Here is a 19,100-nt window from a genome sequence, read left to right on the forward strand (position 1 = left end):
ACCTACAGCCCAAATTCATACATGCTACTGATTTTGTAGTTTGCTTTATCGAGTTTTAATCCTTTAAGATTTGTCTAGTTGCTGAATTTTTCTTTTCCACATCATTCTAGTTGTTATCATTGTTCGAATCATCAAATTGCTTGCTGCATATAAATCAAAAAAAACCACCCGTTCCACCCTTGTTTTCTACCCACCACAAATTCCCCACGCGAGTTTCTTGTTTTTGTGCTGCGCCGTCCATCTTAGTTGATCCTTATGTGCCCCTTTAGTTGAAAGTTGTGCTGTGTTTCTCACAAAGGTTAAAAGAAAAGATGTATATGGGTCAAAAGAAGGACTGAAAACAACGAGTTCTTGTTCAAAAAAAAGGGAAAGAAAAGAAGTAAAAGAGAATTGTGTTCAGCACACCACAAAGGGGTTTGGGCAGCAACAAGTTTCGGTTGGTGCAATTGGTGTTCATCTATCCACTTCCTACATCTTGTTCCTTTCTTTGAGCATCTTTTCCTTTATATTCAGCAACTTAGACTTGAGTTCTTGGATTATTATTCAGTTTTGCATTACTACATTTCAGCGCATTCCATTTACATATTACCCCACCAAGCTCCACTTAAAAGCACCGTGAGCTGTTGCACCGTAGTCTCTTCACTCTTCCACTACAGATTGCAGCCCTGGTTCTTGCCCTTTCTAGGAAGAGAAAGAACTTGTTCAGCAAGTGGTGAGGGAGTGATTCCACATATATTCCACATATATATTGCCCTTTTTCCCCTCTACTAATATGGCAGGACGTGGAGATGGTGCCGCTGTTTCGGTGGAGGAATTCCAGGAGCTGCGTACACAAATGAATGATTTGATGCAACAACTACAAACTCTCCAATTGAACATGCCTCATAGAGAACCACCACCAAATGAGGATGATGACAATGAGGATAACGAGGCACCACGTCGTGCTGCTGGTCATGGACATGGACGTGGTGGGTTTGGCCATGGTTTTGGTCGTGCTCGGCGCATTCTAGTTGGAGGAAGAGATTATGATGGTGATGATGATATGTTGTCCGACATGGATGATCATCGACATGGTGGTGGCCATCATGGTTATCGTGACCGCCATCGTCGTCGTAATGATGATGGTTTAAGAAACATGAAAGTTTCTATTCCCCCTTTCAGCGGACAGGAGAATGCTGATGCTTATTTTGAATGGGAGACCAAGGTGGAACAAATATTTGATTTGTATGAATACTCTGCTGAAAAGAAGGCAAAGCTTGCAGCCATTGAGTTTAAAGGCTATGCCATAACTTGGTGGAATCAGGTCCGTACTGAATATCAGAGAGTTGGGCATGTTCGTATAACTTGGGAAGACATAAAGAGAGAAATGCGACGTCGTTTTGTTCCAGCATATTACTCTCGTGATCTACATTTGAAGCTGAAACGTCTTGTGCAAGGTACTCGTACTGTTGATGAATATTTTCAAGAATTGGAAATGTGTGTACTTCGTACAGGGATAACTGAAGATGAGGAATCCACAATGGCTCGGTTTCTAGTTGGCCTCAATAAACCCATTGCTGATAAAGTGGATATGACAACCTACACATGTCTCACCGAGTTGGTTCATTTTGCAAAGAGGGCTGAAAGGCAAATTGCTACGTCTTACAAATACAATGCTTCATGGCATCATTCCCAACAGCAAGGGGATGTCACGCCTCAATTCCAACAGCAAGGAGCTGCAACGCCCAAATCCTCATCTCGTGGAGCAAATAGATATCTTCCAACTTCTTCCAAACAATTGGATGTGAAAGGTAAAGCTGTGAGTTCAAGTCAGCCCACTTCTTCTACTGCAGCCACCCAACGTGATGAGGACATCATTGGCTCAAATATGACCATGCCAACCACTTCTATACCAAAGGTGCAACCATTCTATATGAGGCTTATCATTGATGCATTTGATGAATTGGTGCTCCACCATAAAATGTGTTCATTCTCATTTTCAGAATTACTTACATGGATCAAGGGAAGGCTTGATTGCATATGGAAAGCATGGAAGGTTAATGAAGTTGATTGGGGACCAAATCCAAGTATTCCTAACGTCCTCTGCTAGGCCACCACGTCACTTCGGTTCCAAGGACAGAAAGAGTCCAAGTCCAACACGTTTTGGAAGTTGAATTCGGACTGCAAAATAGTCCCAAATTGCGACGGTCGCCACGACTTCATACGGACTCCGATTGGGACGTTCTAGCACTTTTTGGAAAGCTTATCAAGTCTATTTTTCAACGGATCTGGATTCATGGCTATATCTTATCTGATGCTTCTGCAGTCGTCATTTCAACGCTAGGACCTTTTCTGCCTTTGGTGCTGCGTCACCCTATTTTGGGCCGATGGTCCATGTATCAAGTTGGGTCCATTAGGGATGCGTCCTAGGGTTGGAGAACGACCCCAACACCCCCTGGTCGTTCCCCTAGGTATTAATAAGGATTAGAGCCGCCACAAACAGATTGGGTTTTGTTTTGTTGAAAGTTTAGCCATTGCTACTTCCTTGTAGACGCGTGTGTCGACTAGACCATCCGTTCTACTCGATTCAGAACCCCAACTTTGATATTTCAGATTGGTTTTCATCTCCATATTTGCAATTGAGTTGCTTGTTCTACTTGTTCTTGCTTGTTCCTCGATTGCTTGCAGGAATTACCCTAGTGGTTTGGTTGATCGTGCTCCACAAGATCGCGACGGCTGTTGGAGGTGGTGTATCGGTTGCTAAGGCGTAGCTTGGAAGGCTGTAGTCGGGCCGTGAACGTCATCTCCATCCCCAAATCGAGTTATCCACCTTTTCTCATCGAAAGATCGGGATTCACCCTAGCGGGTTCATATCACAACGCAAGACAAGCAAGATTGAGTGTTTTAAGTGTGGTGGTCATGGGCATAAGCAAGCTGAATGTCCCAATCGTCGTACTATTATTGCACTTGCTGATGGTTCTTATGATTCCCAAAGTGAAGAGGAGGACGAGTTTAACAATGTATTTGCAGATCTTAATCTTGACACTTGTGAGTATTCAGCAGAGGATGGTACATTTGAGCTAGGTCTAAATTGTTTAGCCATTCAACCTATTCCAACTTTTGCTCACAATGACCTATTACAAGATGTTGTTTCTCCATCTTTCGACGAGATTACTAGTGATGATTTTGATGAGTTGCTTGCTGATTTTCCTGATTTGACGTGTTCTATAATGAACACACCATCTCCTTCTTTGGTGGTGAGGCGAGTTCTTTCCACTCAATTTGTTGCTGCTGAACAAGGACAACACCATAATTTGTTTCAATCCAGATGCAAAGTGAAAGGACAAGTGTGCCGTTTCATCATAGATGGTGGGAGCTGCAATAATATTGTTAGTGCTTTGCTTATTGAGAAGCTTGGCTTGCAGCCACGTCGCCATCCACATCCATACCATATGCAATGGTTGAATAATTCTGGGACAGTTAAGGTTTCAGCCATGATTCGTTTGTCATTTTCCATTGGTGATTATCATGGAGAGGTGGATTGTGATATTGTCCCCATGCAAGCATGCCATTTGCTGCTTGGTCGGCCCTGGCAATTTGATGTGGACTCGGTGCATTTTGGACGGTCTAACAAACACACTTTCATTCACAATGACAAGAAGGTGGTTCTTATTCCATTATCTCCAGAGGAGATACATGCTTCAGATATGGCTCGCAAGAAAAGAGAGGAATCTGATAAAAGAAAATTGAGTGAGATCCCCAACACAAGTAAGGGAGAGAGTTCTAACCCATCCAGCCACATAAAGACTCATGCCAATCCTAAACAGCCACACCACACTGAGTGTCTCTTTGTGAGCAAGAGTGATATGAGAGAAGTGAGAAACACCACAGCCCCATTCTTTGTGCTCTTGCACAAGGAGGTCTTACTTTCAACTAACGATTTACCTTCATCGCTGCCTAGTGTTGTTCTTGATCTCTTACAGGACTTCAAAGATGTTTTTCCCGATGAGATACCAGCTGGACTTCCTCCACTCCGTGGAATTGAGCATCAAATTGATTTGGTACCAGGTGCTTCTCTTCCAAATCGTCCAGCCTACCGCACCAATCCCACAGAGACAAAGGAAATTCAGCGACAGGTAAAAGAGCTTTTGGACAAAGGGTATGTTCGTGAATCCTTATCACCATGTGTTGTTCCCGTTCTTTTAGTTCCAAAGAAAGATGGCTCTTGGCGCATGTGTGTTGATTGTCGTGCTATCAATGCTATAACTGTTCGATATCACCATCCCATTCCACGACTTGATGACATGTTAGATGAATTGAGTGGTTCCATCATTTTCACCAAGATTGATTTGCGTAGTGGCTATCATCAAATCCGCATGAAACTTGGTGATGAATGGAAAACAGCGTTTAAAACTAAAATTGGTCTCTATGAATGGCTTGTGATGCCATTTGGCTTGACAAATGCTCCTTCAACTTTTATGCGCTTAATGAACCATGTTTTACGAGCTTTCATTGGCAAGTTTGTAGTTGTTTATTTTGATGATATTCTGATCTATAGCAAATCATTTGATGAACATCTTGATCATATCCGTCAAGTACTTGCTGTTTTGAGGGAAGAGAAATTGTATGGCAACATTGCTAAGTGCACCTTTTGCACAGACCGTGTTGTTTTCCTTGGCTTTGTTGTTTCCGCAGATGGTATTCAGGTTGATGAAGAAAAGGTTAAAGCAATAAAGGATTGGCCTACACCTACAAATGTGAGTCAAGTTCGAAGTTTTCATGGTCTTGCAGGTTTTTACAGGCGTTTTGTTAAAGATTTCAGCACCATCGCTGCACCCCTCAACAATTTGATAAAGAAGGATGTTCCATTCAAGTGGGGTAATGAACAAGACCAAGCCTTCAATGAGCTGAAAACAAAGCTTTGTGAAGCACCGCTGCTACAACTTCCTGATTTTGGTAAGACATTTGAGATCGAATGTGATGCAAGTGGTATTGGCATAGGAGGTGTACTACTTCAAGAAGGTAAACCTATTGCCTACTTTTCTGAAAAGTTGAATGGTCCACATCTGAATTATTCTGTCTATGATAAAGAGCTTTATGCCTTAGTTCGAGTTTTGGAAGTTTGGCAACATTATTTGTTACCTAAAGAATTTGTCATCCATTCTGATCATGAAGCTTTGAAATATCTAAAAAGTCAAGGCAAACTGAACTGTAGACATGCTAAATGGATTGAGTTCATTGAAACATTTCCCTATGTTGTAAAACATAAGCGTGGAAAAGATAACATTGTTGCCGATGCCTTATCACGGAGATGTGGTTTGGTTACACAATTAGATACAAAAGTGCTTGGTTTGGAATCCATTAAAACACTCTATGCAGCTGATTCTGATTTTAAAGAACCTTTCTCTCATTGCATTGCTGGAAAAGGCTGGGACAAGTATTATGTGCATGATGGTTTTTTATTTCGCACTAACAAACTATGCATTCCAGCCTGCTCGATTCGTCAAGTTCTTTTGCAGGAAGCACATGCTGGTGGCTTAGCTGGTCATTTTGGCGTCAAAAAGACATTGGACATGCTCTCCAATCATTTCTTTTGGCCACATATGCGACGTGATGTCCAGCGACATGTTGCACGCTGCATAATCTGCTTGAAAGCTAAGTCCCGCCTTAATCCCCATGGTCTTTATACTCCATTACCAGTTCTGAATGTACCTTGGGAAGATATATCCATGGATTTTATTTTGGGGTTACCTCGGTCTCAGAGGGGGAGAGATTCTATCTTTGTTGTTGTTGACCGATTCTCTAAAATGGCACATTTTATTCCATGTCATAAGAACGACGATGCTTCACACGTTGCTGATTTGTTTTTCAGGGAGATCGTTCGTTTACATGGAGTACCAAGGACTATTGTTTTAGATCGGGATACAAAATTTCTAAGCTATTTTTGGAAGACGTTATGGGCTAAACTTGGTACAAAGTTGTTATTTTCCACCACTTGTCATCCGCAAACCGATGGGCAAACTGAAGTTGTCAACCATACCTTGTCCACCATGTTGCGTGCTGTGTTGAAAAAGAATTTGAAGCAGTGGGAAGACTGCCTTCCACATGTTGAATTTGCTTATAACAGGGCAGTCCATTCCACAACAAACTTTTGTCCATTTGAAATTGTTTATGGGTTTAAACCGCATACTCCCATGGATCTTTTGCCTTTACCATTACAGGAACAAGTTAACTTGGATGCAGCAAAGAGATCAGATTTTCTCAAGAAGCTACATGATGAGACAAGAAGGAATATCGAGAAGAAATCCGCACAATATGCAAAGCAAGCGAACAAAGGTAAGAAGAAGGTTACATTCCAGCCCGGAGACCTCGTGTGGTTGCATCTACGCAAGGATCGATTTCCCCAACAGCGCAAGAGTAAGTTATCTCCTAGGGGTGATGGTCCGTTCAAGGTATTACACAAGATAAATGATAATGCTTACAAAATTGAGCTGCCACCTGAATATTCCAATGTGAGTACAACATTCAATGTCAAAGACTTGCTTCCATTTGTTGGTGAGCCTGAGTCGAGGACGACTCCTTCTCAAGAGGGGGAGGCTAATGAGGACATTCCTAGCATTCACTCATCTTCAAATGAAACTCCACTTGATAAAGCTGGTCCAATTACAAGAAGTAGAGCTAAACAATTGGAGAAGGAAATTCATTCTCAGGTGAACGCTAACCTTATGTTTAATAATCAGTTTATGTTGAATGAGCCTATGCTTTTGAGTTCTTGTTCCAATGTCCTTAGGAATGATGGAGTGTATGAACCAGCATGGGATGAAGATGGATTCAAGCCTCTGGACATTTGAACCAAGAAGCCTATGGTGTGCAAGAATAAAATGGTGGTTCATCACCTTTACATGGAAATGCAACCAGAAGCTAGATGACTGATACATGGTACGAATTCCAAGCATCACCGCGGACAGAATACAAGGAGTTAGACGGTGTTCTATATGTGGATGGAAGCGTCTTCAAGTCTACTTTCCAGCCCATCAAACGGCTCATTATTTGGACTTCCCAATAAAGAGTTATGCTCATTTTAGTAACTGCTATCAGAAGCTGAAAGACGCGCGAACCAGCCACGAAATCCACTGGTGCATGCGCATGCTGCCATTTACTCCAAGCTGAACGTCCCTATCCCTATATATATCTTGTACTAGACAATGAAAGGTCAGACCTTGATTAGCTGAATTCAGAATACACAAACTCGTGGAGTTTTGTTTATGCGTGAGTCTTGAGAGGCTTGCAAACTTGTTCTTTCGATTCCTGAGGGAGTTGTAGAACACCGAACTGCGGTTCACCCAGTTCGTGCCTTCACATCTATAGGGCGTGATTGCGTGGGCTGTTTCGTCGGTACGTGGAAGGGTGATTGTCTCGGTAGTTCATCGCGTGGACAGCCTCGCGGTGCACTGCCTCTTCACCAGGTCACGCAGCGACAAGTTATCAAGTTCGTGGATCCTACGAGAAGATCGGGCCACAAAACTTGCTACACGTGTTGCATAGGCGTGTGCACATCACAAACCGAGCACCTAACTTGCACCAACACTAACACAATCTCCAAACAGATCAAAACAAGGTTCCACATGACCCCCGTCACCTAGGCATTCCATCGGGTGCATCCAAAACGATTTATGAGCCTATGGTACGTTCGGCGCAAACCGTGCACCTATCTTGCGTCAAACTTAGCACTATCTCCAAACAGAAGGAAACAAGCATCCACTTGAGCCTCATCACGTAGGAGTACCATCATTATGTCCAAATCGATTTCTGAGCCTATGGTACGTTTGGCGCAAACTATGCACCTATCTTATGTCAAGCTTAGCACTATCTCCAAACAGAACGAAACAAGCATCCATTTGAGCCTCATCACGTAGGAGTACCATTATTATGTCCAAAACAATTTCTGAACCTAAGTCCGAAATGAGATTCCACAAGACCCACATCACCTAGGAGTTCCATCGGGCGCATCCAAAATGATTTCTGAGCCTATGGTATGTTCGGTGCAGACTGCACACCTATATTGTGTCAAGATTAGCACTATGTCCAAACGAACCAAAATGAGATATTCCACTTGAGCCTCATCACCTAGGAGTACCATCGGGTGCGTCCAAAATGATTTCTAAGCCAATGGTACATGTGGCGCAAACCGTGCACTTATCTTGCACCGACACTAACACTATCTCCAAACGGACCAAAACGAGCTTCCATTTTAGCCTCGTCACCTAGGAGTACCATCGGGTACGTCCAAAACGAATGCTGAGCCTATGGTACGTTTTGCGCAAACCGTGCACCTAACTTGCACCAACACTAACACTATCTCCAAACGGATCGAAACGAGGTTCCACATGACCCACGTCACCTAGGCGTTCCATCGGGTGCATCCAAAATGATTTCTGAGCCTATGGTATGTTCGGCACAACCCATACACATATCTTGCGTCAAGCTTAGCACTATCTCCAAACAAAACAAAACAAGCATCCACTTGAGCCTCGTCACGTAGGAGTACCATCATTATGTCCAAAATGATTTCTGAGCCTGTGGTACGTTTGGCGCAAACCGTGCACCTACTTGCACCAACACCAACATTGTCTCCCAACAGACCGAAACGAGATTCCATAAGACTCACATCACCTAGGAGTTCCATCGGGCGCATCCAAAATGATTTCTGAGTATATGGTAAGTTCGGTGCAAACTGCGCACCTATCTTGTGTCAAGATTAGCACTATGTCCAAACGAACCAAAACGAGATATTCCATTTGAGCCTTGTCAGTTAGGAGTACCATCGGGTGCGTCCAAAATGATTTCTGAGCCAATGGTACATGTGGCGCAAACCGTGCACTTATCTTGCACTGACACTAACACTATCTCCAAACGGACCAAAACGAGCTTCCATTTCAGCCTCGTCGCCTAGGAGTACCATCGGGTACGTCCAAAACGAATGCTGAGCCTATGGTACATTTTGCGCAAACCATGCACCTAACTTGCACCGACACTAACACTATCTCTAAACAGATCAAAACAAGGTTCCACATGACCCACGTCACCTAGGCGTTCCATCGGGTGCATCCAAAATGATTTTTGAGCCTATGGTACGTTCGCCGCAAACCATGCACCTATCTTGGGTCAAGCTTAGCACTATCTCCAAACAGAACGAAACAAGCATCCACTTGAGCCTCATCACGTAGGAGTACCATTATTATGTCCAAAACGATTTCTGAACCTATGTCCGAAACAAGATTCCACAAGACCCACGTCACCTAGGAGTTCCATCGGGCGCATCCAAAATGATTTCTGAGCCTATGGTACGTTCGGTGCAAACTGCGCACCTATCTTGTGTCAAGATTAGCACTATGTCCAAACGAACAAAAATGAGATATTCCACTTGAGCCTCGTCACCTAGGAGTACCATTGGGTGTGTCCAAAATGATTTCTGAGCCAATGGTACGTGTGGCGCAAATCGTGCAATTATCTTGCACCGACACTAACACTATCTCCAAACGGACCAAAACGAGCTTCCATTTCAGCCTCGTCACCTAGGAGTACCATAGGGTATGTCCAAAACTTATGCTGAGCCTATGGTATGTTTTGCGCAAACCGTGCACCTAACTTGCACCCACACTAACACTATCACCAAACGGATCGAAACGAGGTTCCACATGACCCACGTCACCTAGGCGTTCCATCGGGTGCATCCAAAATGATTTCTGAGCCTATGGTACGTTCGGCACAACCCGTACACATATCTTGCATCAAGCTTAGCACTATCTCCAAACAAAACAAAACAAGCATCCACTTGAGCCTCGTCACGTAGGAGTACCATCATTATGTCCAAAACGATTTATGAGCCTGTGGTACGTTTGGCGCAAACCGTGCACCTACTTGCACCAACACCAACATTGCCTCCCAATAGACCGAAATGAGATTCCATAAGACCCACATCACCTAGGAGTTCCATCGGGCGCATCCAAAATGATTTCTGAGCCTATGGTATGTTCGGTGCAAACTGCGCACCTATCTTGTATCAAGATTAGCACTATGTCCAAACGAACCAAAACAAGATATTCCACTTGAGCCTCGTCACTTAGGAGTACCATCGGGTGCGTCCAAAATGATTTCTGAGCCAATGGTACATGTGGCGCAAACCGTGCACTTATCTTGCACCGACACTAACACTATCTCCAAATGGACCAAAACGAGCTTCCATTTCAGCATCGTCGCCTAGGAGTACCATTGGGTACGTCCAAAACGAATGCTGAGCCTATGGTACGTTTTGCGCAAACCGAGAACCTAACTTGCACCAACACTAACACAATCTCCAAACAGATCAAAACAAGGTTCCACATGACCCCCGTCACCTAGGCATTCCATCGGGTGCATCCAAAATGATTTATGAGCCTATGGTATGTTCGGTGCAAACCGTGCACCTATCTTGCGTCAAACTTAGCACTATCTCCAAACAGAAGGAAACAAGCATCCACTTGAGCCTCGTCACGTAGGAGTACCATCATTATGTCTAAATCGATTTCTGAGCCTATGGTACGTTTGGCGCAAACCGTGCACCTATCTTATGTCAAGCTTAGCACTATCTCCAAACAGAACGAAACAAGCATCCACTTGAGCCTCATCACGTAGGAGTACCATTATTATGTCCAAAACGATTTCTGAACCTATGTCCGAAACGAGATTCCACAAGACCCACATCACCTAGGAGTTCCATCGGGCGCATCCAAAATGATTTCTGAGCCTATGGTACGTTCGGTGCAAACTGCACACCTATCTTGTGTCAAGATTAGCACATTGTCCAAATGAACCAAAACGAGATATTCCACTTGAGCCTCGTCACTTAGGAGTACCATCGGGTGCGTCCAAAATGATTTCTGAGCCAATGGTACATGTGGCGCAAACCGTGCACTTATCTTGCACCGACACTAACACTATCTCCAAATGGACCAAAACGAGCTTCCATTTCAGCCTCGTCGCCTAGGAGTTCCATCGGGTATGTCCAAAACGAATGCTGAGCCTATGGTACGTTTTGCGCAAACCGTGCACCTAACTTGCACCGACACTAACACTATCTCTAAACAGATCGAAACAAGGTTCCACATGACCCACGTCACCTAGGCGTTCCATCGGGTGCATCCAAAACGATTTTTGAGCCTATGGTACATTCGCCGCAAACCATGCACCTATCTTGGGACAAGCTTAGCACTATCTCCAAACAGAACGAAACAAGCATCCACTTGAGCCTCATCACGTAGGAGTACCATTATTATGTCCAAAATGATTTCTGAACCTATGTCCGAAATGAGATTCCACAAGACCCACGCCACCTAGGAGTTCCATCGGGCGCATCCAAAATGATTTCTGAGCCTATGGTACGTTTGGTGCAAACTGTGCACCTATCTTGTGTCAAGATTAGCACTATGTCCAAACGAACCAAAATGAGATATTCCACTTGAGCCTCGTCACCTAGGAGTACCATCGGGTGTGTCCAAAATGATTTCTGAGCCTATGGTACGTTTGGCGCAAACCGTGCACCTACTTGCACCAACACCAACATTGTCTCCCAACAGACCGAAACGAGATTCCATAAGACCCACGTCACCTAGGAGTTCCATTGGGCGCATCCAAAATGATTTCTGAGTATATGGTAAGTTCGGTGCAAACTGCGCACCTATCTTGTGTCAAGATTAGCACTATGTCCAAACGAACCAAAATGAGATATTCCACTTGAGCCTCGTCACTTAGGAGTACCATCAGGTGCATCCAAAATGATTTCTGAGCCAATGGTACATGTGGCGCAAATCGTGCACTTATCCTGCACCGACACTAATACTATCTCCAAACGGACCAAAACGAGCTTCCATTTCAGCCTCGTCGCCTAGGAGTACCATCGGGTACGTCCAAAACGAATGCTGAGCCTATGGTACGTTTTGCGCAAACCGTGCACCTAACTTGCACCGACACTAACACTATCTCTAAACAGCTCAAAACAAGGTTCCACATGACCCACGTCACCTAGGCGTTCCATCGGGTGCATCCAAAATGATTTTTGAGCCTATGGTACGTTCGCCGCAAACCATGCACCTATCTTGGGTCAAGCTTAGCACTATCTCCAAACAGAACGAAACAAGCATCCACTTGAGCCTCATCACGTAGGAGTACCATTATTATGTCCAAAACGATTTCTGAACCTATGTCCGAAACAAGATTCCACAAGACCCACGTCACCTAGGAGTTCCATCGGGCGCATCCTAAATGATTTCTGAGCCTATGGTACGTTCGGTGCAAACTGCGCATCTATCTTGTGTCAAGATTAGCACTATGTCCAAACGAACAAAAATGAGATATTCCACTTGAGCCTCGTCACCTAGGAGTACCATTGGGTGTGTCCAAAATGATTTCTGAGCCAATGGTACATGTGGCGCAAATCGTGCAATTATCTTGCACCGACACTAACACTATCTCCAAACGGACCAAAACGAGCTTCCATTTCAGCCTCGTCACCTAGGAGTACCATAGGGTATGTCCAAAACTTATGCTGAGCCTATGGTATGTTTTGCGCAAACCGTGCACCTAACTTGCACCCACACTAACACTATCACCAAACGGATCGAAACGAGGTTCCACATGACCCACATCACCTAGGCGTTCCATCGGGTGCATCCAAAATGATTTCTGAGCCTATGGTACGTTCGGCACAACCCGTACACATATCTTGCATCAAGCTTAGCACTATCTCCAAACAAAACAAAACAAGCATCCACTTGAGCCTCGTCACGTAGGAGTACCATCATTATGTCCAAAATGATTTCTGAGCCTGTGGTACGTTTGGCGCAAACCGTGCACCTACTTGCACCAACACCAACATTGTCTCCCAATAGACCGAAATGAGATTCCATAAGACCCACATCACCTAGGAGTTCCATCGGGCGCATCCAAAATGATTTCTGAGCCTATGGTATGTTCGGTGCAAACTGCGCACCTATCTTGTATCAAGATTAGCACTATGTCCAAACGAACCAAAACAAGATATTCCACTTGAGCCTCGTCACTTAGGAGTACCATCGGGTGCGTCCAAAATGATTTCTGAGCCAATGGTACATGTGGCGCAAACCGTGCACTTATCTTGCACCGACACTAACACTATCTCCAAATGGACCAAAACGAGCTTCCATTTCAGCATCGTCGCCTAGGAGTACCATTGGGTACGTCCAAAACGAATGCTGAGCCTATGGTACGTTTTGCGCAAACCGAGAACCTAACTTGCACCAACACTAACACAATCTCCAAACAGATCAAAACAAGGTTCCACATGACCCCCGTCACCTAGGCATTCCATCGGGTGCATCCAAAATGATTTATGAGCCTATGGTATGTTCGGTGCAAACCGTGCACCTATCTTGCGTCAAACTTAGCACTATCTCCAAACAGAAGGAAACAAGCATCCACTTGAGCCTCGTCACGTAGGAGTACCATCATTATGTCTAAATCGATTTCTGAGCCTATGGTACGTTTGGCGCAAACCGTGCACCTATCTTATGTCAAGCTTAGCACTATCTCCAAACAGAACGAAACAAGCATCCACTTGAGCCTCATCACGTAGGAGTACCATTATTATGTCCAAAACGATTTCTGAACCTATGTCCGAAACGAGATTCCACAAGACCCACATCACCTAGGAGTTCCATCGGGCGCATCCAAAATGATTTCTGAGCCTATGGTACGTTCGGTGCAAACTGCGCACCTATCTTGTGTCAAGATTAGCACTATGTCCAAACGAACCAAAACGAGATATTCCACTTGAGCCTCGTCACTTAGGAGTACCATCGGGTGCGTCCAAAATGATTTATGAGCCAATGGTACATGTGGCGCAAACCGTGCACTTATCTTGCACCGACACTAACACTATCTCCAAATGGACCAAAACGAGCTTCCATTTCAGCCTCGTCGCCTAGGAGTTCCATCGGGTATGTCCAAAACGAATGCTGAGCCTATGGTACGTTTTGCGCAAACCGTGCACCTAACTTGCACCGACACTAACACTATCTCTAAACAGATCGAAACAAGGTTCCACATGACCCACGTCACCTAGGCGTTCCATTGGGTGCATCCAAAACGATTTTTGAGCCTATGGTACGTTCGCCGCAAACCATGCACCTATCTTGGGACAAGCTTAGCACTATCTCCAAACAGAACGAAACAAGCATCCACTTGAGCCTCTTCACGTAGGAGTACCATTATTATGTCCAAAATGATTTCTGAACCTATGTCCGAAATGAGATTCCACAAGACCCACGTCACCTAGGAGTTCCATTGGGCGCATCCAAAATGATTTCTGAGCCTATGGTACGTTTGGTGCAAACTGTGCACCTATCTTGTGTCAAGATTAGCACTATGTCCAAACGAACCAAAATGAGATATTCCACTTGAGCCTCGTCACCTAGGAGTACCATCGGGTGTGTCCAAAATGATTTCTGAGCCTATGGTACGTTTGGCGCAAACCGTGCACCTACTTGCACCAACACCAACATTGTCTCCCAACAGACCGAAACGAGATTCCATAAGACCCACGTCACCTAGGAGTTCCATTGGGCGCATCCAAAATGATTTCTGAGTATATGGTAAGTTCGGTGCAAACTGCACACCTATCTTGTGTCAAGATTAGCACTATGTCCAAACGAACCAAAATGAGATATTCCACTTGAGCCTCGTCACTTAGGAGTACCATCAGGTGCATCCAAAATGATTTCTGAGCCAATGGTACATGTGGCGCAAATCGTGCACTTATCCTGCACCGACACTAATACTATCTCCAAACGGACCAAAACGAGCTTCCATTTCAGCCTCGTCGCCTAGGAGTACCATCGGGTACGTCCAAAACGAATGCTGAGCCTATGGTACGTTTTGCGCAAACCGTGCACCTAACTTGCACCGACACTAACACTATCTCTAAACAGCTCAAAACAAGGTTCCACATGACCCACGTCACCTAGGCGTTCCATCGGGTGCATCCAAAACGATTTTTGAGCCTATGGTACGTTCGCCGCAAACCATGCACCTATCTTGGGTCAAGCTTAGCACTATCTCCAAACAGAACGAAACAAGCATCCACTTGAGCCTCATCACGTAGGAGTACCATTATTATGTCCAAAACGATTTCTGAACCTATGTCCGAAACAAGATTCCACAAGACCCACGTCACCTAGGAGTTCCATCGGGCGCATCCTAAATGATTTCTGAGCCTATGGTACGTTCGGTGCAAACTGCGCACCTATCTTGTGTCAAGATTAGCACTATGTCCAAACGAACAAAAATGAGATATTCCACTTGAGCCTCGTCACCTAGGAGTACCATTGGGTGTGTCCAAAATGATTTCTGAGCCAATGGTACATGTGGCGCAAATCGTGCAATTATCTTGCACCGACACTAACACTATCTCCAAACGGACCAAAACGAGCTTCCATTTCAGCCTCGTCACCTAGGAGTACCATAGGGTATGTCCAAAACTTATGCTGAGCCTATGGTATGTTTTGCGCAAACCGTGCACCTAACTTGCACCCACACTAACACTATCACCAAACGGATCGAAACGAGGTTCCACATGACCCACATCACCTAGGCGTTCCATCGGGTGCATCCAAAATGATTTCTGAGCCTATGGTACGTTCGGCACAACCCGTACACATATCTTGCATCAAGCTTAGCACTATCTCCAAACAAAACAAAACAAGCATCCACTTGAGCCTCGTCACGTAGGAGTACCATCATTATGTCCAAAACGATTTCTGAGCCTGTGGTACGTTTGGCGCAAACCGTGCACCTACTTGCACCAACACCAACATTGTCTCCCAATAGACCAAAATGAGATTCCATAAGACCCACATCACCTAGGAGTTCCATCGGGCGCATCCAAAATGATTTCTGAGCCTATGGTATGTTCGGTGCAAACTGCGCACCTATCTTGTATCAAGATTAGCACTATGTCCAAACGAACCAAAACAAGATATTCCACTTGAGCCTCGTCACTTAGGAGTACCATCGGGTGCGTCCAAAATGATTTCTAAGCCAATGGTACATGTGGCGCAAACCGTGCACTTATCTTGCACCGACACTAACACTATCTCCAAATGGACCAAAACGAGCTTCCATTTCAGCATCGTCGCCTAGGAGTACCATTGGGTACGTCCAAAACGAATGCTGAGCCTATGGTACGTTTTGCGCAAACCGAGAACCTAACTTGCACCAACACTAACACAATCTCCAAACAGATCAAAACAAGGTTCCACATGACCCCCGTCACCTAGGCATTCCATCAGGTGCATCCAAAATGATTTATGAGCCTATGGTATGTTCGGTGCAAACCGTGCACCTATCTTGCGTCAAACTTAGCACTATCTCCAAACAGAAGGAAACAAGCATCCACTTGAGCCTCGTCACGTAGGAGTACCATCATTATGTCTAAATCGATTTCTGAGCCTATGGTACGTTTGGCGCAAACCGTGCACCTATCTTATGTCAAGCTTAGCACTATCTCCAAACAGAACGAAACAAGCATCCACTTGAGCCTCATCACGTAGGAGTACCATTATTATGTCCAAAACGATTTCTGAACCTATGTCCGAAACGAGATTCCACAAGACCCACATCACCTAGGAGTTCCATCGGGCGCATCCAAAATGATTTCTGAGCCTATGGTACGTTCGGTGCAAACTGCACACCTATCTTGTGTCAAGATTAGCACATTGTCCAAATGAACCAAAACGAGATATTCCACTTGAGCCTCGTCACTTAGGAGTACCATCGGGTGCGTCCAAAATGATTTCTGAGCCAATGGTACATGTGGCGCAAACCGTGCACTTATCTTGCACCGACACTAACACTATCTCCAAATGGACCAAAACGAGCTTCCATTTCAGCCTCGTCGCCTAGGAGTTCCATCGGGTATGTCCAAAACGAATGCTGAGCCTATGGTACGTTTTGCGCAAACCGTGCACCTAACTTGCACCGACACTAACACTATCTCTAAACAGATCGAAACAAGGTTCCACATGACCCACGTCACCTAGGCGTTCCATCAGGTGCATCCAAAACGATTTTTGAGCCTATGGTACGTTCGCCGCAAACCATGCACCTATCTTGGGACAAGCTTAGCACTATCTCCAAACAGAACGAAACAAGCATCCACTTGAGCCTCATCACGTAGGAGTACCATTATTATGTCCAAAATGATTTCTGAACCTATGTCCGAAATGAGATTCCACAAGACCCACGTCACCTAGGAGTTCCATCGGGCGCATCCAAAATGATTTCTGAGCCTATGGTACGTTTGGTGCAAACTGTGCACCTATCTTGTGTCAAGATTAGCACTATGTCCAAACGAACCAAAATGAGATATTCCACTTGAGCCTCGTCACCTAGGAGTACCATCGGGTGTGTCCAAAATGATTTCTGAGCCTATGGTACGTTTGGCGCAAACCGTGCACCTACTTGCACCAACACCAACATTGTCTCCCAACAGACCGAAACGAGATTCCATAAGACCCACGTCACCTAGGAGTTCCATTGGGCGCATCCAAAATGATTTCTGAGTATATGGTAAGTTCGGTGCAAACTGCGCACCTATCTTGTGTCAAGATTAGCACTATGTCCAAACGAACCAAAATGAGATATTCCACTTGAGCCTCGTCACTTAGGAGTACCATCAGGTGCATCCAAAATGATTTCTGAGCCAATGGTACATGTGGCGCAAATCGTGCACTTATCCTGCACCGACACTAATACTATCTCGAAACGGACCAAAACGAGCTTCCATTTCAGCCTCGTCGCCTAGGAGTACCATCGGGTACGTCCAAAACGAATGCTGAGCCTATGGTACGTTTTGCGCAAACCGTGCACCTAACTTGCACCGACACTAACACTATCTCTAAACAGCTCAAAACAAGGTTCCACATGACCCACGTCACCTAGGCGTTCCATCGGGTGCATCCAAAACAATTTTTGAGCCTATGGTACGTTCGCCGCAAACCATGCACCTATCTTGGGTCAAGCTTAGCACTATCTCCAAACAGAACGAAACAAGCATCCACTTGAGCCTCATCACGTAGGAGTACCATTATTATGTCCAAAACGATTTCTGAACCTATGTCCGAAACAAGATTCCACAAGACCCACGTCACCTAGGAGTTCCATCGGGCGCATCCTAAATGATTTCTGAGCCTATGGTACGTTCGGTGCAAACTGCGCACCTATCTTGTGTCAAGATTAGCACTATGTCCAAACGAACAAAAATGAGATATTCCACTTGAGCCTCGTCACCTAGGAGTACGATTGGGTGTGTCCAAAATGATTTCTGAGCCAATGGTACATGTGGCGCAAATCGTGCAATTATCTTGCACCGACACTAACACTATCTCCAAACGGACCAAAATGAGCTTCCATTTCAGCCTCGTCACCTAGGAGTACCATAGGGTATGTCCAAAACTTATGCTGAGCCTATGGTATGTTTTGCGCAAACCGTGCACCTAACTTGCACCCACACTAACACTATCACCAAACGGATCGAAACGAGGTTCCACATGACCCACATCACCTAGGCGTTCCATCGGGTGCATCCAAAATGATTTCTAAGCCTATGGTACGTTCGGCACAACCCGTACACATATCTTGCATCAAGCTTAGCACTATCTCCAAACAAAACAAAACAAGCATCCACTTGAGCCTCGTCACGTAGGAGTACCATCATTATGTCCAAAATGATTTCTGAGCCTGTGGTACGTTTGGCGCAAACCGTGCACCTACTTGCACCAACACCAACATTGTCTCCCAATAGACCGAAATGAGATTCCATAAGACCCACATCACCTAGGAGTTCCATCGGGCGCATCCAAAATGATTTCTGAGCCTATGGTATGTTCGGTGCAAACTGCGCACCTATCTTGTATCAAGATTAGCACTATGTCCAAACGAACCAAAACAAGATATTCCACTTGAGCCTCGTCACTTAGGAGTACCATCGGGTGCGTCCAAAATGATTTCTGAGCCAATGGTACATGTGGCGCAAACCGTGCACTTATCTC

General features: G+C 44.9%; 1 protein-coding gene across 1 annotated transcript; it reads left to right on the forward strand.

Moving 5' to 3' along the window:
* The first annotated feature begins 772 nt into the window (after nt 1–772).
* Nucleotides 773–7,190, forward strand: LOC136536778 (uncharacterized). The gene is made up of 5 exons (XM_066528962.1): nt 773–1,798; nt 2,910–4,745; nt 4,836–5,250; nt 5,488–5,523; nt 6,112–7,190. Exons 1-5 carry the CDS (start codon nt 773–775, stop codon nt 6,828–6,830), a joined length of 4,032 nt encoding a protein of 1,343 aa, XP_066385059.1. The 3' UTR covers nt 6,831–7,190.
* Nucleotides 7,191–19,100: the final 11,910 nt, after the last annotated feature.

The sequence above is a fragment of the Miscanthus floridulus genome, chromosome 2 (genome assembly GCF_019320115.1).
Source record: "Miscanthus floridulus cultivar M001 chromosome 2, ASM1932011v1, whole genome shotgun sequence".
In the NCBI taxonomy this organism is placed as follows: domain Eukaryota; kingdom Viridiplantae; phylum Streptophyta; class Magnoliopsida; order Poales; family Poaceae; genus Miscanthus; species Miscanthus floridulus.